We start from the raw sequence: 22,707 nt of genomic DNA, 5'->3' as shown, positions 1-22,707 counted from the left end.
CTACAGTAAATCCATGGTAAATGTTTGTGGATTGAAAAATATTCTAACTGAATTGATGTCGCACAATGTTCCTCCTGTTTCCCCTTCAGTGTTAAGAATGTCAGCTATTTGTTTCACTAAAATCTAGTTCAGTCACCTTGTGTTGACACTGTGATACTGCATGATTTATTAATTATCTGTGGTCTTTAACCCTCTGGGGTCTGAGTTGTTTTCTGGGTCCTGGAGGTGTTCGGACATGCTCTGACATTTGTGCTTATTTCTGTTACTTGTGACATTTTCATGGCTAAAGTCTTATTACATTGTATTCAGCACAAACTCTGCTACAGTAATATGTCAGCAGCATGTATGTAAAAGTTTCTAGTTTTAAGATGTTTATGCGTGGTTTGTGAAAAAACAAAAAACAAATGTCACTGAAATAAGATCATAAAACCCATAATGATTATTTCTTCACAAGACTTTTGAAAATTGTATCACGTAGCCTAGAATATTTGCTCCAAAACTATGTGAAAATCATCCTGCATACTCATTTAGATAAGATAATATATTGATTTAAAATTTGTGTGAAGTGTTTTGTGTGAGAAGGCTTTAAGCGAGGAGGCGTGAATCTCTCATTAATATGAATGCATTTTACACCTGAGAAAGACAAAGACCAGATCATTATGAGGAGCCTTGCACAAAGAATGAGGAGAAATTAAAAAAAGAATGGCTTTTAGATTGTCTGGATTTTTTTACAACACAACATAATCCAAAGATACACAACAAAGGACAAAAAGCACATAAGTTAACACACTGATCTTAAGAAAAAGACTTAAACAGTCACACACCTTCGTGCCATTCATGAAACATAGTAGCCTACATACCTGTCATGTCCAAGGTGTTTGAATTTTCATTTTACCATGTTCATGTACAGAGACTCATGTGAATGTCGAAGTCAGCAGGACTCATCCAATGGCATCTGGTCCCTTTCTAAAAAATAAATAAACACCTGTAAAGATGTTGATATCAAGACAAACTATAGGGCTGCACGATTCTGGGAATACATTTTAGATTTTTCACACACACACACACACACACACACACACACACACATATATATATATATATATATATATATATATATACACACACACTGCCGTTCAAAAGTTTCGGGTCAGTATGATTTTTAATGTTTTTAAAAGAAGTCACTTATGCTCACAAAGGCTGCATTTATTTGTAACCCAGTAATATTGTGAAATAATATTTCAATGTAAATCAGCTGTTTTCTATGTAAATATATAGTAAAGTGTAATTTATTCCTGTGATCAAAGCTGAATTTTCAGCATCATTACTCCAGTATTCAGTGTCACATGATCCTTCAGAAATCAGTATAATATGATGATTTGATGCTCAAGAAACATTTTTCATTATCATCAATGTTGAAAACAGTTATTTACATTTTTATTTCAGGATTCTTTGATGAATAGAAAGTTCAAAAGAACTGCATTTATCTGAAAAATAATCTTTTGTAACATTAAACACTACCGTTCAAAACTTTAGGGTCAGTAAGAATTTTTATTTTATTTTTTGGGGGAAATAAATAAAATGGATCAATACTTTTATTCATCAAGGAGGAATTAAATTGATAAAAAGTGACAGTAAAGACATTTATAATGTTACAAAATATTCTATTTCAAATAAATGCTGTTGTTTTTAACTTTATGTTCATCAAAGAATTAAAAAAAAAAGGTACACAACTGTTTTCAATATTGATAATAATCATAAATGTTTCTTGAGCATCACATCATCATATTATACTGATTTCTGAAGGATGATGTGACACTGAAGACTGGAGTAATGATGCTGAAAATTCAGCTTTGATCACAGGAATAAATTACGCTTTTAACTATATATTCAGATAGAAAACAGCTGTTTTACATTGAAATAATATTTCACAATATTACTGGGTTTGTTTTGTATTTTTAATCAAATAAATACAGCCTTGGTGAGCATAAGTGACTTCTTTTAAAAACCTTAAAATCTTACCGACCCCAAACTTTTGAACGGCAGTGTATATATGTATATGTATTTTGTAAATATATATACGAACACCTACTTTGTTGTGCCTTGTATATAGGCATGTGTAGGGCTGCATAAAATAATAACAATAGCCTAGATAGTAGGCAGCCTATAAATCGTTAAAAATGAACACTTCAGTAATACTACACTAGACAGACATATATTGTTTATCATATGTTACTTCAAATATTTCTATTCGTTATGAAATGAGATGAGTTTGGCATGAAGCCTAATGTGTGGCGTGTTTTGCTTTTCAAACACACAGCGTGACTCAGACCCAAACTCAGCGCGTGCAGCGATCGAGCCGCTTCAAACTATGAAATATTATTGTTACATTATACATCTACGTTTGAGCAGATATCCACAAACACAGTATTTAACAGTAAACAAAGGTCTAAACATTCAAATATTCACCATATTAGAATAAACACTCATACTAGCATACTTGTATCTCATTTCATAACATTTTAGGCTGGCACCAGTTTAGTAGCTACAATGTTAAGTTTATGCAACAATAAAACACTATTATGTCTCTTACCTTAAAGATTGTTCTCATAATCAAAACGTGTCCTTCTGAGGTAAATCCAAGGTAAATCCACAGCACAAACAGTCTTCCAAACTGATGAAAAGCAGAGAAATACTGGAGTCGCTAATTCTTGGTTTCGAGCTGATGAGGGCGTTAACAGCTCTGCGTTCCTTCACGTGGATCATTTGAATGAGAACAGCTTGCGCGCGTGGGGATGTGGTCACATTAAAGTTAATGAGCTCGGGCTGGAGAAACTGTACATATCGTTGCTTTCATACGGATTTCTTAAACTGAGAATATTTGTTTTTGATATGATTTACTTCATTTAAAAAAGCTCTGTAAAGAAATTACTTGCATGCGTGGGTGGCAAGTATTGGGTGAGTTACAGATCATTTTCTGTCGCGTTTCAGAATGCACTTCACATTCAGAGAGAAGACAGAAGCCCTGGGGGTTAAGCTGTGGGCATTTGAAATTCATCCCCGGGCCGGACTTTGGCAGCACATCTTGGCCATCCTGGATAACATCAAGTAGTGGCTAAAGAGGGTGAGGCTCAGATGCTGGCAGAGGTGACTGCAGGTCAGATCCTGGCTGTTGTAGGGGCTTCCCTGAGAGGGAAACATTGATGTTCTTGACAATGGCTATAATGGATCAGGTAGAAGGGTAGGAGGGCCAAACATCTGTATGATAATCTGTGATGTGACTGTCCCAGCTCATACTTTCTTGGGCCATCTAGAATGGAGATCATAGTTGACGACCAAAATGTGCTGATGACGAGGAACTCCATGGCCATGTACACTTATGTCCTCACAAATTTCTAGCTGAAGGTGCTCTGCAGAGAAGTTGGGGCTAGTAGTCCAGTCTTTTTCATTTCATCGATAGGACTTGTGCACATAGGCTGCCGTCCAGTCTTTTTCATTTCATCGATAGGACTTGTGCACATAGGCTGCCCGGCACTACAGTACAGATGTCGATGGAGACACAAACATCACTCCAACATGACAACACCGCTCTCTGTGACAGCACTAGAGTAAACATCAGGGGATTGGCCTGCACTACTCAGAAAACATCTCGGTTACGTATGTAACCCTCGTTCCCTGAGTAGGGAACGGAGACGTTTCGTCGTGACGACGAATGGGGTTCCAGTCTAATCACGCAACCTTCACAGCTGTCTTTCAGTGCCCTGCATAAGTCTGAGCTCTCTGTCGGGAGACTGGCATGGACAAAGGACTCCTACTTAACACAGGAATACTAAGGTACACTGGGAAGCATATCTCATTTCTCAGAGGAAATATGCAAATAATCCCACCTCACCTGGAGAAATATTGCACATATCCAGTCCGTGGAGTGGAATGATGAGCAAGCAAAAACACCTGAGCGGGTCCTAATACTGGCTGGTTGAAGCGAGTACACGAGAGGACACTGGCTCCACTCGGAGATTGTAGAATCTGGCGAATGTGTTGGATGTCGCCCAGCCTGCTGCTCTGCAGATGTCTGGTAGCGAGGCGCCATGGGCTAGAGCCCAAGAGGAAGCCACACTCCAGGTGGAGTGGGCTGTCACACCAAGGGGGCATGGTCGACCTTGCTCCTGGTATGCCAAGGCAATGGCGTCCACTATCCAGTGAGACAACCTATGCCTGGAGAGAGACTTTCCCTTCAGCTTCCTACCATAACAGCCAAAGAGCTGGTCAGAGGTCCTGAAACACTGCGTTCTGTCTACATATGAGAGCGCGTACTGGACAGATCAGTGCGAAGGCTGGGTCTGGCTCCTCCAGGGGCAGCGCTTGCAGGTTCACCACCTGATCTCGAAAGGGAGTGGTGGGAACCTTGGGCACAAATCCGGGCCGGGATCTCAGGATCACGTGAGAGTGATGGAGGCCAATGCAACCATGAGCGCTGTCTTCATTGACAGGAACTTAAGCTCTACTGATTGCAGAGGCTCAAAGGGAGCACTCTGCAGGGCAGTTAGAACCACTGAGAGGTCCCAAGAGGGAACGAGAGGACAAGGAGGATTCAGTCTCCTCGCTCCTCTCAGGAACCTGACGATCAGGTCGTGCTTTCCTACGGACTTACCCTCGACTGTGTCATGATGTGCGGCGATAGCGGCAACATATACTTTCAGGGAGGAGGGAGACAGCCTTTGCTCCAACCCATCTTGCAGGAAGGAAACCACGACACTAATCGGGGCATATCCGGTGGTCTTCTCGATGAGAAGAGCACCAGTTGACGAAGAGGTGCCACTTCAACGCGTAGGCATGTCTCGTAGACGATGCTCTAGTGGAAGTGATGGTAGCCACCACCTCTGGTGGTAAGGTACTCAAACCTGCTTTGTCCCGACCAGGAGCCACACGTGGGGGTTCCAAAGACCGGGACAAGGGTGCCATAGGGTGCCCTGTGCCTGAGAAAGGAGGTCCTTCCTCAGAGGAATAGGCCAGGGAGGTGCTGTCACAAGGAGTACAAGTTCGGAGAACCAGGTGTGGGTGGGCCAGTGAGGCGCAACCAATATGACCTGCTCCTCGTCCTCCCTGATCTTGCACAGGGTCTGTGCAAGAAGGCTCACTGGGGGAAACGCATATTTGCAGAGGCCCCGCTGCTAGCTGTGTGCCAGTGCGTCTGTGCAGACCGTGCCCTCGGTCAGGGAGTAAAACACGGCGCAGTAGCTCGAGTCGTGGGAGGCAAACAGGTCTACCTGTGCAACTCTACCAGAAACTCGATGCAATTGACATGCCAAAGGTGCTGGAGTCCTGTCCAGGAGCCCGCGGCAGCATGTCCGCTTTACATGGCGCCCTAGCCCGTGTTGGAGGCATCTGTTGAAACAACAACATGCCTGGAAACTCGTTCCAAGGGCACTACGGCCGGTAGAAGGCTGAGGTTCGACCACGGGGTGAAGGTCTGACAGCAGGTCGGAGTAACTGGTACTCGGAGCGCGCCGTGTTGCCATGCCCACCTCGGGACTCAGTCGCGAAGCCAGAGCTCAAGCGGTCCGAGCGACGTTGCCACGGCTGCAGATGCCATATGCCCCAGGAGCCTCTGAAATAACTTCAGTGGAACCGCACTCTTGCCCTCGAATTGTTTCAGGCAAGTCAGCAGTGACTGCATGCGCACACTCATAAGCTGCGCTGACATGGCGACCTAGTCGATTTCCATACCGAGAAAAGAGATCCTCTGCACGGGGCAGAGTTTGCTCTTCTCCCAGTTGACCCGAAGGCCCAGACAAGATAGGTGCCAGAGCACTAGTTCCCTGTGTTTGCAAAACCTGGTCTCGAGAGTGAGCTAGTATCAGCCAGTCATCAAGATAGTTCAGGATGCGAACCCTGTGTTCCCCTGGAGGAACAAGGGCTGCCTCGACGACCTTCGTGAAGACGCGAGGAGACAGGGCTAGGCCGAATGGGAGAACTGCGTACTGGTATGCCTGCCCCTCGAAAGCAAACCGTAGGAACAGTCTGTTTCGAGGGAGAATGGAGACATGGAAGTAGGCGTCCTTCAGGTCGATCGCTGCAAACCAATCCTGCGGCCGCACACACTCGAAGATGCGTTTGGCCGTGAGCATTTTGAATGGCAGCCTGTGAAGGGAGCGGTTCAGGATGCGCAGGTCCAGGATTGGCCGTAACCCACCGGATTTCTTCGGGACACTGAAGTAGGGGCTGTAGAACCCGGACCTCATTTCGGCTGGAGGGATAGTCTCGATCGCACCCTTCGCCAGTAGGGTAGGAACCTCTACTCTCATGATATTGCCACCGACCATAGTAGAGCGGACTCCCCTGAATCGAGGAGGAGATCATGCGAACTGAATCGCATAACCGAGCCTGATGGTTCGTGCGACTCAGCGGGACAGGTTGGGAAGCTCTAGCCAGGCTCCCAAGAACTGTGCCAGCGGGGTCATGTGAACCACAGACGTCCCCTCGTGGTGCAGCGAAGCGGAATGACCGGCACGAACGTGGACGGCATAGCGGCCCAGTGTGGGGGCACGGACATTAACCGCAACCTGACAGAGGAGGCCAGGGAAGGACCAGCGTTCCGCAGGGGCCTGCTCTGCCAGGGGTCTGGCGACAGAGGGAGATGAGAGTGGTGCGGCCCAGGGATGGCACACACTGTCATCTGAGAACTCTGAGACAGAGGGCGACGAGAGTGCCGAGGCCTGTGGGCGGCGCGCACTGTCATCCGAGATATCTGTGTGCTCAGGGATGGGGGTGTCAGTTCTTTCTTTAAACACATTAGGGTGCTGCCCAGCCGGGGGTGAGCAGTGGGGAGTGGAGAACAAAAAGATTCTCCCCCGTCTCTCCACCGGGGGAAGGAGTGGTCCTTCTACCATCTCCTGAAAAGAACTGACGACCATCCCTGAGCTTCCCATCTCAGGAGCGCCGCTTAGTCTGGTGTTTAGTGGGGCGCGGGGCTGGAGAGGGCGGTGGCGAGGATTCTGCGCCGGCGGCTGGGTGGAGAGAATATGTTTAATAGCCTCAGTCTGTTTCTGAGCGGTTGAGAACTTTTGGACAAAGTCCTCAACCGCTCCACCGAAGAGGCCGGCCTGGGATATGGGATTGTCGAGCAGCCGGGACCGCTCGGCATCCCGCATATCGGCCAGGTTCAGCAAAAGGTGTCACTCCTGGACCACAGCAGTGGACATCACCAGACCCAGTCGCTGCATTGTAAATCTGAAATAATCCATATTTCAGATTTCTGAGATGTTTTTGAAGGGCATAAGAAAGAGCATACGTGGTTGACGTCTGATATTTACTTACAGCACTTTTAACAGAGTAAAGAAGACATGACATGGAGTCGGTGTATGAATGAGTGTATGAATGGGTGAATGTGAGGCAATATGTAAAGCGCTTTGGTGGCCATGGTTCTGTTGAAAGTGCTATATAAATGCAGTCCATTTACCATTTACCATTTACATGTTGCACAATGAAAGATCAGAGAAAGCTAAACTTGCCAAAATATCATTCGATTCACTAATTTTACTTTGATCAGCAGAAATCCAAATTAACCAAACCAAGCCCGTAGTCATCTACAATGGCTGAAGGAAAAGCTTAGTGAAAATATCCTAAATTGCTTGTGTTAATTTAAAAAAAAAAAAATTGTAAAAAAAGCTTTAGTGTATTATATAGCATGTTATCACTCTTAAAAACTGTGATTTATAATATACATATTTTCTTGTATCATTTCCATTATTCACACTGGATAATTCATCACTAAAATAAGTAAATAATTTATTGTTGTACAGTCAAGATTACCAATACTGATAGTTTAGTATTATAATGAAGCTACTGAACAATGAATACAGACTGTAATTGGTACTCATAACTGAGGTATACAATTGCTGACCATGTAATGACATGTCAAAGTTATAGTTTAAAGGCACATTTGTAACTACACAAGCCTTTTAAATGTTTAATGAGTTAAATGTTATAAAAAAATATACTAGCATTCAAAAATGTGTTCACAAAAGTCTTTGGAAAGTTAAATGCATCTATCTGTACAGAATGTAAACTGAAGCTGGGCTTTCATTAAATTTTTTTAGATATATATATATAAACACAAACACAAACAGCAGCATAGAGCACACACACATACATGCAATATACACTTTTCTATTAGATGTGGTATATTGTTTTATCCCTGTCTGATGGATATGGCTGGAGTATTTGGGTAATAGTTCATTGCTGGCACAGTATGTTGACCCTGTGTCTGATCTCTAGGGCCTTTTACTTCCCACAGTCAAGTTCATAAGTCTTCTGCTGTGTAGAGTGACACAATACTGCTTCCTCTAGTTAATTTTCCATTCTACAGACTTGAAACAGGCTATATGTTACAGGTCACTCCCGCATCTTCTACGTGACCACAGTTGGTTTTCGCCCATCCAGAGAACTTACACTGGTGAATAGAGTCTTCAGTACCAACACAAGCAACATCATCCATCCATATTAACCCAGTGCCTAAAAGAGAAAGAAAACTGTCAAAAATGAATCTCATTAATATTTTCAATCTTTATGGTTGTAAAGGATACATCATGCAGATGCACTGGGACACATCCTCAGTAATGTATCCTGGGGTCATTGGGTGTTTCGGGTCTTTCAACATCAGACACCCTCGCCCAGGCGACCCGGCCGGGGTTGATCAGACCCTGGCCTGTGTCCCAGCAGCAATTGCCCACGGTTCTGCCCTCTTAATCCAAAGCCACCTAGTAGCTATCTCATTAATCTTTTCAATCTTTATGGTTTAATATCATAGAACAATGGCAATGCATTTTACACATTTGACAAATGCTTTATCCAAATTACATTTGAGTTCTACAATGCATATAATAACTTCATACACTGCCTAGCAATTAAACCCATGACAGTACCGTAGAGTGCAGTAAATATTTGCAAGCATATCTTTTGCTACCTTAACCTTGTAATGACTCTGACCTTGTCCAAACCGGCCTGTTTTGTGGATTTCTTTAGCACCACGGTACCCCAGCATCCTGCACACAACGTCTCCATCTTTTATGTCCCAAACGTCATCGCACACTGTCCCCCATCGAAGCTCATGGAACACTTCCACTCGACCTTCATGAGGCCCGGAGCCGTTGACCAGCCTTACCAGAGTTTCTTCAACTGAAATATATACATTCATTGCAGAATGATATCAGTTTTCGTATTTTTTTTAATCATATTAAAAATCAGTCCCACTTTACATTAGGTGTCTTTATCTCTAGGGAAGCCCTCCATTAAAGATTTCTCTTGTTGACTATTAGTCATTAATTTAAGCGATAAGTCGACTAATCAAACGAGCATATTACAGTTTTTTTTTCAAATTGCTTACACACTGAAAGTGGAACTTGAGGCTCACTCATTGAAACCATTCACCCATGTACCTAATCTTCAGACCAAGTCTGCAAAAACTGCAAGCACGCGCTTTACATTTATTTTGAAATTGAAAAACAAACTTTTTGCAAAATTCTAAACACTGTTCTCTACATACCACACTCATTTACTGATGACCTACACCAAATGATCATGTGTGAAAACGCATACATAAATTGATCACAGAAAAAAATCAAAACTCAATTTTGAGAAATAAATAAATTGTATTCACCCCCTTGAATTTCTGTTTATAGTACAAATATATATGCATATATATTTACATATATACGTGTATGTATGTATATATACAGTTGCAATCGAAATTATTCAACCCCATTACAAATCAGGTATATTGGCTCAATTTACAGACTTTCAACTGTTTGCAATGTACAAATCAAACAAAAGTAATTGAAATAGCTCAACACAACAAATGTTTCAAGTGGTTTCCCCAAATTCAACTGAAAATGCAACTTTAAATGACTTCTGCAGTCTCAAAATTGTTCAACCCCTTCATGGCAAGAATCTTTAGTACTTAGTAGAACACCTTTTGATGTTCTGACCTGTTGCGAACGAGATGTATAACCAGACACCAGCTTCTAGCAGCGTTTCTGAGGAATCTCAGCCCATTCCTCATGAGCAATGGCCTCCAGTTCAGTAATATTCTTGGGTTTGTGTGCTGCAACCACCTTCTTCAAATCCCACTAGATATTTTCTATGGGGTTGAAGCCAGGTGACTGTGATGGTAGAATCTTCCAGGACTTCTTCTGCAACCAAAGCCTTAGTGGAATTTGAGGTATGCTTGGGATCATTGTCCTGCAGGAAGGTCCAATGACGCCCAAGCTTCAGCTTCCTCACTGACGGCATGACATTTTCTCTTAGGATTTCCTGATACTTCAATGAATCCATCTTGCCTTCCACATGCTGCAGGTTTCCAGTGCCAGAGGATGCAAAGCAGCCGCAGAGCATTACCGAGCCATCGCCATGCTTAACTGTAGACCAAGTGTTCATTTCAGCATATGCTTCATTCTTCTTCCTCCAGACATACCGCTGTTTACAAAAGCACAACGTTTAGTTATTGTGAGTGCACACAAAAAAAATCTGTCAGTTTCGAATGACGTATTAGGTCATTCATTAGGCCTTGATGTAAGATCAAAAATGATGTGATCGCGAAAAAAGTTATCGCGCCTGCGTCTACATGTCATGCAGAAAGCGCTCTAATAACTTCCACACTCCGCACAAACACTTGAATATGGGCTTAATAATAACACACATTTTTATAGGTTAACATTAAAGCCAGAAGCCATGTAAAATTGCTATTATGTTTCCAATGATAAGCCATTTTTTAGGTAGATATTTTCCTGCACATACTGTAATTACCACAAGGACACGCTGGTAACGATCTCTCCCCCATGGATTGCGTAACTTCACCAGGAATGTATTTTTTTCGATTAACTACTGTAACTTATACAATTATTGATTGACTAAGCCTCTTCTAGTTGGCTAACGATTAGTCGACTATTACAGTTTTCTCGATTGCTTAAATACTATAACCAGGCTTTTGAACTAAAATTTCAAAACCATAATGCCATTTATCAAAAAGCACACCCATTTCACTAAACTATAAACACTATTCCCTGTTTTGACACATGAGTTAGATTTGTTGAACTCTCACTGCAAAACTCTACACACAAATCCCTTCTTTTCTCATTGCCTAGACCATGTTGTCATGTATAAAGCACTAGCATTCAATATTGTTCACTCAAGTCAGGACAGCTTCAGCTCAGTTAGACACAATTACCCAAGTGGAAACACTAAGAGTCAAAATTGAACAAACATCAATCAGTTCTTTCAATTGATATTAAAAAGGGCCCAAATCAGTTTATTGAGTTTTGGAACAATGGATCCAGAAAGAAATGAAGGAAGAGATCGAGAATGTATAAGAAGGAGGAGGACGAGGAGGCAAGAAGACAAGCAGTCTCAGATGAAATTCAAGCCACTCTAGTTGCCCATGTCTTTGTCAATGGTATGACTATGAGGGAGGCTGGGCTACGAGTACGGCCAAATTTGAGTCGCTTTACCGTCGCCTCGAGAAACTTCAGGGAGGTGTGGTGGCAAACAAAATTCTATCACTGAATAAGAGACAAACATTTCCAATAGTCTTTGATGAGGTGTATTTTCATGCAAGAAAAGGCCAGCAGTCGTACAGTCTGGCTGCGGAGTGTGACAGTGAAGGGAGGGCATCCTTTCTAATTTATAGTCTTGACTCCCAGAATGCTATCTTTTTAGGCCAATGATGGTATTTCAACCATATGTGGAATATTCTTAGACGTGTTCATCATATTGTCTCCTTGAGTGGCGGCCCTCCTGTCACGTCCCAACACTCTTTACCATTCCAATGCAATTCCATATTATAATAAGGTGTTGTGTGGCTCTTTTACTGTCATATGATGGTCACACACATTTTACTGTAAGTAAATATAAACATTTTAGAGGAGAGAGAGAAAAAAAAGTAAAACAGGGAAAAAATTTTTGTTTTGTTTAGTTGTGTGCTGTACTGTGTAGAACAGTACATGAATGAATAAAAATGTGCCACGTGAAAGGTTTGTAAGGGGGAACCACAAGCAACATAACTTACCAGTTTTGGAAATGTTGTTTTGAATTTACAGTTTTTCTGAATTGCTAAAACACTAAACCCCATTCTCTGAAATAAATTCTCAATAGCCTAAACCAATTTGTCGAATAAATTACTCTTTCTGTGAAACATTAAACAAGTTCAGGTAGTTAAAACACTGTTTGCAAAACTCTAAACACATTCTCACTCAGTAAAACATATTTCGCACCGTGATGCACTTATGTTTCAAAAACACAGGCAGGCAAAAAGTTAAACACAACTACAACACAGTTGTCATCGTTTACACACAACGACTCAATGCTGAATGTTGATACAAACAATGATGGAAACAATATAAGAGGGAGAGGAAGAGTGCATGTAAGAGGTGGTGAACAAGGAGAAAGAGCACGGTGTGCAGAATGTTGTTACAGTTTTTTTACGATTGCTTACACACTAAAATTAAACTTTTCCCACAATTAGCAAAACCTTACACTCAAGGAGCAAAACACAAGGCTAGATTTGCACAACTGTAGGCACATTGTCAGCTTCACACTATTTGCAAAACATTACACACAGCGATTTGCAAAACAGTAAAAATACTTGTATACATCAGACACAGAAATTTAAGTGGCTTTAAGTGGCCCAAAAGAGGTGCCGTTACTCTATTATTATTATTATTTTATTTTATTTTTTTGCTAACTCCCCTCCTCCCCTGAGGTAACAACAACTATATTGAAGGGGTTTTATATACAGCAGTCAACAGACGACCTTATAACAAATAATAAATCCTTTTATTAGTTTGTGGATTTGCTTGAGCTAGAAAGAGCTACTGAACATAAATAAAATGTGCAAAAGGATATTGAAAAAAATCCCCTTAGAAAGAGCTACAGTAGAAAGAGCTACAGAAAATAAATAAAATGTGCAAAAGGGTATTGAAAATTGTGAACAAAATGTACATAAAATAAATTATAAAACATAATAAAATACACTGGAAACAAATGATACTTTGGATTAACTTTAAAAAATTGCTGTAATTTGTTACAACTATTTTTTTTTTTAGATTTTATCAAATTGTGTTTATGATTTAGTTAAAACCGTAAATTTTGATTTAATGTCAAACCAAAATTTTAATTTTTTCCAACACAACGTTTTACCTTAACCCAAAGTAATAATATCTTTTGTTGCAAAGAACGTGTGTAATTCTTTTGCTTTGATACACTGTAAAAAATAAAATCTTACAAAAACGGTCAATGACTGGCAGCTATGGCTGCCAAACAAAAACCGTAAAAATAAAGTAAAATATCCTAATTTAAATTGTGCAAAAAACTTTTAAAGATATTTTCCTTAAATGTTTTACAGAAAAACACTGTTATTTTACAGCTATTTTCTGAATTATTACGATCAAACGCCCTAACTGTAAAAAAAATCCCATAAAAAAACAGTCAATGACTGTCAGCAATGGTTGCCATACAAAAACCATAAAATGAATGTAAAATATCCTAATTTAAATAAGTGCAAAGACTATTACAGAAATTTTCTGAATTATTACGATCAAACACCCTAACTGTAAAAAAAAATCCCATAAAAACAGTCAATGACTGTCAGCAATGGTTGCCATACAAAAACCATAAAATGAATGTAAAATATCCTAATTTAAATAAGTGCAAAAGACTATTACAGAAGTCGTCATTAAGCTTTTTAACAGAAACACAATTATTTCACGTATATTTCCTGAATTTTCCACTAAAAAATAATAAAGTTTGATATCACCATGATGGAGATTAGTGTTTGCTTTAGTTGGGCTCTTGACCAAGGCTTTTTAACATTACTTTTTCTCTGGCTGTTTTAACTGTGTCTCTGATACATATTTGTTATTGTAGGAATCCAAGAGAAATTCAGATTAGGATATCTTGGTCACTTATTAGTGATAATAGACATGTAGTTGCCTGCTTTATTAATATCTGATTAAATCGTTAAATATTAGTTAGTTTTGCATGCCAATACTGCTATAGAAGATCCTGCAGTGCTGTGATACTCAGATTTTATGAAGTCATTATACAGAAAATGTTTTGACAGGATCATACAGACATCAAGTATCAGCGTATGAATCGCAACAATGGTGACAATAAAAAAAATCGGATCAACTCTGAACTACTAGGCTTTGTTGATTGTCACCATTGTTGAGATTCAGTTCAGTTCCGTTCGATTTTCTGAAGGCAATTTGGTTGCAGCAAACAGGCATACACATAATATAAAATCACACACACACAATACACCCAATAAAATACATTTACCTAGAATTTAAAAACTTTACAGCTGAGGGAACAAATTAATTTTTAAACTGATTCGTTTTACTGAGCGGAGTTCTATACCGGCTACCAGACGGGAGAAAATAAGACTCATGATACAAGGGGTGAGAATCATCTAACAAAATGTTCTGTGCTTTATCCAAAGCCTGTCTCTGGTATAACTGAGCCATGGCCATCTGCTTCCTCCCCGTTATTTTATTTCCTTGATTTACCATTCTCTCAATACGTTTTTTATTTTTCACATTCAGAGAATTGAACCAGCACAACAAAGAAAAGGATATAAACGACTCAATATAGGATCTATAAAACATACACATCAATGTTTTATCCACATTAAATGACCGTAAATTCCGCAAACAATACAATCTTTGCTGCCCCTTCTTACACAAGGCATCAGTATTTGCGGAAAAAGTCAATTTACAATCGAATACAGTACCCAAGTACTTGTACTGTTCAACACTCTGGATACCCACTCCGTTAATACTTATTTGCTTATCATCAATTAATTTCCCCCTCAATCTAAAATCAATAATCATCTCTTTATTTTTCATGACATTGAGTTTTTAAAAAGCATTCTTACACCAAGCAATAAAATCATCAACCACAGCACCATGCATAGAATCCTGCCCGCGTCAATAAGCTAACAATTACAGAGTCATCAGCAAATTTTAAGATGTGCCTATTACTATAACCACTCTTACAGTCATTAGTGTACAGAATAAATAATAAGGGAGAGAGGACGCATCCTTGAGGTGACCTAGTAGATAACACCAGCCATTCAGAATAACAGTCGTTTACTTTGACTCTCTGTCTTCTCTGCACAAGGAAATCTAAAATCCAGCCAAATAAAACCAAATAAAAATCCAACCCAAATTCTTTAATGAGTGTATCAATTAAAATATGTGGCTGAATGCTATTGAAGGCAGATGAAAAATCAATAAAAAGTAATTTAACAAGTTTTCGGCTTCTCTAAGAGCTGAAATACTAAATGTAAGAGAGTTGCAACACCATCCTCTACACCTCGTTTATTCCTGTACGCAAATTGAAGAGGCTCTAGAGAACTCTCAGTCTTTTGCATAATTTCTCTCTTAACTAATTTTTCTAAACATTTCATCACTAAGTATGTGAGCGCCACAGGTCTAAAATCATCTAATAACTAATAAAATATTTTTTTAATTTCAGATTGTTATAATATTGATGCCACGCTATTTCAAAGGTCAAGTTTATGACATTAATAATAGACTTTGTATAACCCAGAAGTCCATCTATATACAATGACATCTCAGCAAATTTATTCAGAGACTTTACTGTCATCAGTGAATCAGATCACCATATGATGAATATACCATCATCAATAAATGACCGACAACATCTGATATTTTCTCTTGCATATTTTGCAATAATAAATGTGTATCAAAAACACAGTTAAAGCAGCCAGAGAAAATAGAATGTTAAAAACTCAAGGGTCATGAGCCCAACTAAAGCAAACACTGATCTCAATCATGGTGACATCAAATTTCTGTTAAAGTTTTTTTGCACTTAATTTAAATTAGGATATTTTAATTTATTTTTACGGTTTTTGTTTGGCAGCCGCAGCTGCCAGTCATTGACCGTTTTTAAATTTTTTTTTTTTTAAAGTGTAGGTTGTATCAAAGCAAAAAAATACACATGTTCTTTGTAACAAACGATATTATTACTTTGGGTTAAGGTAAAACGTTGTGTTGGAAAAAAAATAATTTTTGGTTTGATATCAAATCAAAATTTATGTTTATAACTAAATCATAAATACAATGTAAGAAAATAAAAAAATTTGTTGTAACAAATTACATCAATTTTTTTAAAGTTAATCCAAAGTATAATTTTTTTCAGTGTAGAGGGCGTAACACGTACTTTGAGGCAAAGTGAAAACAGAAGGTATAAACTGAAAATCACAATTTTCCATTGGACCAATGTAAATATATATTTTTAATGAATTGCACTCTTTCACTTTTTTCAGTGTAATAACCATAGAACAGTAGAACATAAACATGAGTCTTGAAGATGGTTAATTTCTTTACCCCTGAAAAATATACAAACGCAGATTCAGCAAAATACAATCACAGTACACCAAATGAAAAATGAGAAATACTGTACAAATCGTTTTACCTAGAAAAGGCTCCAGCACGTTTTGGGCTCCACTTTCGTTGCACTTTGGGCTTCGCAGTTTGTGGATGCTGCACTTCTCCTCCCTAGGCCAGCCATGCCTGCACATATGTTTGTGCTTTAAATTGATCCAAGGGCGGTCCGTTGCATTTCAGGAAGAACAGATTTGAAAGCCTTTTGATGTCGAGAGAGTTTCTTTTATCTGTCAAATTATCATTCATTGAGCTGAAAGCTCGCATTCACTTGTTGATACTGCAATGGTGAGGACAGCTTTAAGAAGAGGCTTCAGGGCTTCTGGTGTCTTGGAAGCTTTAAGGTCTTTATACTTGCCACTTGTGAGAACCGCATCGACTGCGGCACAAGTGCTGCTTTCATTAGCTTGCGTCTGACCTGCAGTCAGTGTTGGGGAAAGTTACTTTTAAAAGTAATGCATTACAATATTGCGTTACTCCCCAAAAAAGTAACTAAGTACGTTACTTAGTTACTTTTTATGGAAAGTAATGCGTTACATTACTTTTGCGTTACTTTTTCTCACCTGCATGGGCTTGTTTGTTTTTTAATGACAGCTAAAACAATCTATTTTTGCCAATTGTTAAGGCCCTTTCACATCAAAAGTTAAATGAATAAGCCGAAGGCTGAAGGAAATGCATATTTACTACTGTACAGTAGAGGGCGCCGCTCAAACAAACCTTTCAGCTGCTGCTGTTTTTGAATAAATAACAATAGGATACAGGAGAAGGAAGTTCAACACTCTTATTTCTAAACCTAATCTAAAGTCATTTTTGCTTATTAGTATGGTTGAATTAGATCATTGTAGGTCAGCAGCAAAGACATTGGTTAATAAAGTGAGATTAAATACATAAAGTATATTTGTGTAATTTAACATAGTTAATTATAAAACTTTTGCACAAAATTCTGAGATTGCATTTGACTGTTTTTATTCATTTTGAGGAATACTGAATGTTTTTGTGCAAGTGAGATGAGTAAATGCATGTTCAATGCAAATGCACACAACACCTCACTTTATTTCTCTCAACATGGGGACAGGAGAGCTGTCAGTCAATAAATGTGAAAAAGTAACTAGCGTTACTTATTTGAAAAAGTAACTCAGATAGTTTGTTGTAAATTGAAAAAGTAATGCGTTACTTTACTAGTTACTTGAAAAAGTAATCTGATTACGTAACTCAAGTTACTTGTAATAAGTTACCCCCAACACTGCCTGCAGTGATATCATTCTGGCTTGGTGGGGTGTCAGCCAGCGAGTCCTCTGATTCTGACCTTCGTTCTTTTACTACTCAGAGTCTGAAGCCAGGAGAAGCATATTAAGTGTTCATTGTATTTGTATTTTAACCGAGCAGCAGGGACGTCACTAGGATTGGAAGACAGCGGGGGCTTAGCCCCCAGGCACACAGATTTCAGGGAGGTATTTGCACACACACTCAAGGATTCTCACTCTCTTCCTCTATGCTGTGCGTGCACTACGTGGTTTGGAGCTCGCGAGCTCTAGATTCCGGGAGATTTAAACTAATTTGCCGGCATCAGGGAGCCGCTATCAATATGCGGGAGACTCCCGGAGACTTATTGTTGTTCTTATTATCATTTAGGGGGCTTAGGAACATTTTGGGGTAGCTTCAGCCCCCCTAAAATAGGCCTAACGACGTCCCTGCCAAGCAGCTATGGTTGCGCGTTTCACACACCCTAACCCTCTCCGGACCACGTTGAGTTGACACTGACAGCGGCAAAAGCGACGCATGCGCTTTTCACTTGTAAAACTCAAGGGTGTATGGGTAATGTAGTCTCTGGTCTTAGTGGGACGAATTAGGAAGCGTGCATTGTGAAGGGCGCTTTGAAAAGCGGCAGCGCAGGCAAGGGGTTAAACACAGCCACCAGGTGCACAAACACATAATTGCTAAATTGTAGACAAACCCATCAGGTTTAAGCACTATAAAAAAGCAGCAGGTAGGTTCACCTGGCTTCAACCAAAATGGAAGGAGTCAGAAGAAGAGTCAGGGTGAGAGGAGGAGGAGGAGGAGGAGGAGGAGGAGGAAGAAGAAGAGGAGGAAGAGGAGGAGGAGGAGGAGGAGGAGGAGGAAGAGGATGAGGAAGAGGAGGAAGGCCTGAAGCAGTAGGAGAACGTGCACAAAGAAGAAGAGGACCAAACTTAAACATTGTAACAGAATTAAATATCTTTAACAGTTTTTTTTCTCTTATCCATGTAAGAATGGAAGGGTGTAGAAGCACTACGAGGCATTAGAGGGCGCTGTATAGGCTCACCTGTCTGGCATATAAAGAAAGGCTGACATGAAGAAGGAAGTGAGTTGTGGGTAGCGGGAAGTTATGTTTATTGGTAGCTGCCTCAAAAAAGAAATGTGTACTCATTGAGAAACCATTTTGTTTTAACCTCAATGTAAAGCCCAATTTATACTTCTGCGTCGAACTTACGCCGTAGCTACGCCGTAGGCTGTGCGTAGCGCGCATACCCTTCAGCGTACCCTGACGTGCACCTCTCCAAAAATGTAACAACGCGTCAATTCTACGCGGACGCAAGCGCTGTGATTGGTCTGCTCAAACCGCTTCCTGGGGTTTCACATCATGCTCCCTCTGCGTGCGTCAACGCGGACAACGACGCAGAAGTATAAATTAAAACCAAAGCGTAGGCTATGGCGTAGAGGCTCCGGAGTAGGTCCGACGCAGAAGTATAAAATCAGCCTTAAGGGCTGATATTTTCATTCACGTCTTAGGGTGAATTGGGAAGAAAGCATAACTTAAGATGGTTTAAAAAGGATGATATGTGGCAGAGTGGATTTGTTTGATTCTTCTCTCCAGATGGAATGGACAATGCTAAAGAAGAGGGAAATATTTCAACGCACTCAATGCTTTTCTTCATAGCAACATATTTCAGCGCACTCAATGTTTTATCTCCTCCTTCAGGTTGCATAAATTCATTTTTTCTCACGGGACAAAAACTCATCGCAGATAAGAACCCTTAAGTTTTTTGTTTAATTTTGTGAAATCAAAGACAATCGTTTTCTAGTACTTATTTTGAACTATTGTTAGCAAGTGCCAGCTTTGGGCGAATAAAACAACTAAAAAAGAAAAAGAAAACGCAAGAATGTTTGCTCAAGTTCATTAAACAAGTTATTTGATCTATATGGTAAACCCTCAATAGTAACTTGAAGAAATGTAATGGAAAAAAGTTACAACATTTTGTGAACCACGGATTGACGCTGAGGGAGGCTGGACTGAGAGTTCAGCCAAATCTTAGCAGATATACAGTGGCAACTGTCATAAGGACTTTTCGACAGGAAAACAGGTAAAAGAAGATCTGTCTACAGTTACAGTAATCAACCACATGATGTTTTATTAACAAAGTTCGGGAGGAGCACGTTCAGATAATTAAACCTAATTAAACACACGTGGAGCACATTCAGATAATCAAACCTAATTAGACACGAGTGGTGCTTAATCAACGAGGTAAGCGCTGTGTATATATACAGCAAACTTACCTCCGTTCATTGACAGTTTAACAGCATATTGGTTCGACCTTTTTGCTACCATGTCTCAACTCCAGTTCTTCCCATCCGATGAGGAATCTAACTTCTCGCCGGATCCTCAGCCACAATCAGCTGACCCAAGGACAACTCCTTCTCTGCCCAACATTTCAACTGATCCTCAGGCTTCTCCACGCGGCCGCCTGCCTGCCCGAACAGCTACACGCTCGCCTAGACGCAGAGGCCAGCCCTCGCCTCCACCATCGAGACATCACAATCCCTCCCCTGCTTCTTCCTATCGCTCGGCCGTCCCAACAATTCCACCAATTGGAAAGTGGACAGTTTTAGGATTGAGGCAAGCGCTGATCAATTCAGATGTTCAGTTCTCGCGAAGGATGAACAAAGCGGAACTATACACCTTGTATGTATCCTTGCAATCAACTAACCTCTCTCCGAAGTCCATGCCGGCCCCGAAAAGGACCAGCAGGCAAAGCAAAGCTCAGGATTCACCTCGCTCGACAACACCACCATCGCAGCGTACCAAATCCAGTTCTCTTTCAGCATCAAACCGCAGCAGAAGGCCTTCAGCAAGCTTGGGCCGCGCCCCAGTTCCTTCTGCTGTCAGTCCTCGCCAGCAGGCTGCAGCTTTGGTTGAAACCAGGCCCGCCGACCTTCCCTCAGCATATCAGAACATGGCTCCTGCTGTTTCTAATAATCCTTTTTCTTTTCAGTGGCCTCCAGCACCTGTCCCAGATGCTAGCGCGAGGCTGCCTCCGCTAGCATTGGAGGCCCAATCATTTCAACCTACTTTTGCAACAGCTACTAATCCCTCTTCTTTTCAGTGGCCAGCAGCTCCAGTAGCTCAAGCTAGCGTGAGGCTGCCTCCGCTTGCAGCACAAGCCCACTTTTCTCAGTTTCAACCTTCCTTTCCTTCTCATACTTTTAATCCTCTTCCCCAAGCCCCAGAGGCCAATTCAAGCGTGAGGCTGCCTCCGCCGACAATTGCAGCCCCGGCCTCGGTTCCTTTCAGCTCTCTTCTCCAGGCAAAATCTCTCCACTCTCTCTTCACAGCAACTCAGATGCCCGTCCCATCGAACGCCGTTGCTGCGGAGCCGCCCCCAGTGTCCCACAACATCCGAGCACAGATCCTGTCAGGTGCAGACGTAGATCTTTCATCTCTTCTCTCTCTGTTACCTGTAACCGAATCAAACCGTCAAATAGATTGTGGGGATTTTTCTGTCACTTTAAAAAACCCAAATCCACATTCATCACGTTTACTTTCTTTTTCCGAGTTCACAATTGCGTTCAGCCGTTTCACTGAAGTAATCTGCTCTGCCTTCCCCCATAGGCGGCGCGAATTAAACGATTACTTATCAATTATAGCCGAACTTGCGCTGTCCTATGGAGGAGGGCACTTCTACACATACCACAAGCTCTTTTCCGCCAAGTGCTCTGTCCGGGTCGCCCAGTGGAACCAATGTCCTTACTGGGGCGCTCTTGATCCAGATCTACACAGCAGGGTTTTCCTAGGCTGCAGGAACATTTCATGTGCGGTATGTAGGTCAGTGGCACATTCAACCACAACATGTCCCCAAATCAACCCCTCCATCCCCCCCTGCCCAGACTCAGCCCCAGTTAAATCAACCAGCTATGTGCCAAGACTTACAACCAATGAAAATCCCGATGGAGGAAGACAGCAGACAGCCTCCTTTTCAAACAGCAGGCAGCTGTGCACTAGTTTTAACCATGGGAGGTGCTACAGACAGCGTTGCCGGTTTCTCCATGTCTGCAATTTCTGCGGCGGTGCTCATGCCCGCCATGTTTGCCCAGTGTTCAAAGCAGTCAATAAAAAAACATCAAAAAATTACTTGTCGACTCCCGTGAATATTTCTCGCTTAGCGATCGAACTAGCTCATCACCCGGACACCCACTTCACACACTATCTTCTGTCCGGCCTCGAGCACGGTTTCAAACCTGGCGTGGAATGCCCACTCTCTCAAAATATTGTCTGTAATAATCTTCAATCTGCTATGGCTGAGCCCGGTGTAGTAGACAACCTGATCAAAAAAGAAGTCGAGTCAGGCTTCATGATTGGTCCTTTCGACAATCCTCCTTTCGAAATTTTTCGTATCAGCCCCATTGGAGTGGCCACAAGAAAATTTTCAGGTAAAAAACGCCTTATAATTGATTTATCAGCCCCACATGATTCCCCGTTCCCAAGCATTAACAGTTTGATCCCCCTTGACGAATTTTCTCTCAAATACCATGATGTAGATCAGGCGATCGACATGATAAATATCGCGGGTCGGGGAGCTTGGCTGACAAAAATCGACATCACTTCTGCCTTCAAAGTGATGCCCATCCATCCAGATTCATGGCACTTATTCGGTGTACACTGGCAAGGAAAATTTTATTTTTCCGTACGCTTAACTTTCGGATGCAAAAGCAGCCCCAAAATTTTCGACACGCTATCAGAAGCTGTTTGCTGGATTTTGTCAAACAATTATGCGATTCCTCACCTCATTCACTTGCTAGATGATTTCCTAATCATTTCGCCTCCCGACGCCATCCCAGCCGCTCATATCCTCACCGTTCAAAATGTTTTTTCAGAGCTTGGGATCCCCATCGCCCAGGAGAAAACCATGGGTCCCACCACATCCATCGAATTCCTCGGCATTAACTTAGATTCAGTACAATTCCAGGCTTCCCTGCCAAAGGAAAAAATTGA

The 22,707-nt window shown here is 41.2% G+C and overlaps 1 protein-coding gene across 3 annotated transcripts in view; it reads right to left on the bottom strand.

Moving 5' to 3' along the window:
* Positions 1–7,763: 7,763 nt before the first annotated feature.
* Positions 7,764–22,707, bottom strand: part of scara5 (scavenger receptor class A, member 5 (putative)) — a 168,106-nt gene continuing 153,162 nt past the window's right edge. For 2 of the 3 annotated variants that reach the window (XM_077219657.1, XM_077219658.1), the window contains exons 9-10: positions 8,989–9,177; positions 7,764–8,514 (exon numbers count right to left, since the gene is read on the bottom strand). In XM_077219657.1, coding sequence (XP_077075772.1) covers positions 8,381–8,514; positions 8,989–9,177 — 323 coding nt within the window. In that variant the 3' untranslated portion in view covers positions 7,764–8,380. Of the gene's footprint in view, positions 8,515–8,988; positions 9,178–9,856; positions 10,474–22,707 lie in introns of those variants that run through there. The other variant, XM_077219660.1, reaches the window with a different exon arrangement.

The sequence above is a fragment of the Siphateles boraxobius genome, unplaced genomic scaffold, assembly GCF_051911475.1.
Source record: "Siphateles boraxobius isolate OS27281-9 unplaced genomic scaffold, OSU_SipBor_1 8, whole genome shotgun sequence".
NCBI lineage: Eukaryota > Metazoa > Chordata > Actinopteri > Cypriniformes > Leuciscidae > Siphateles > Siphateles boraxobius.
The sequence above is the reverse complement of the archived record's forward strand: the minus strand, read 5'-3'. Positions and strand labels throughout refer to the sequence as shown.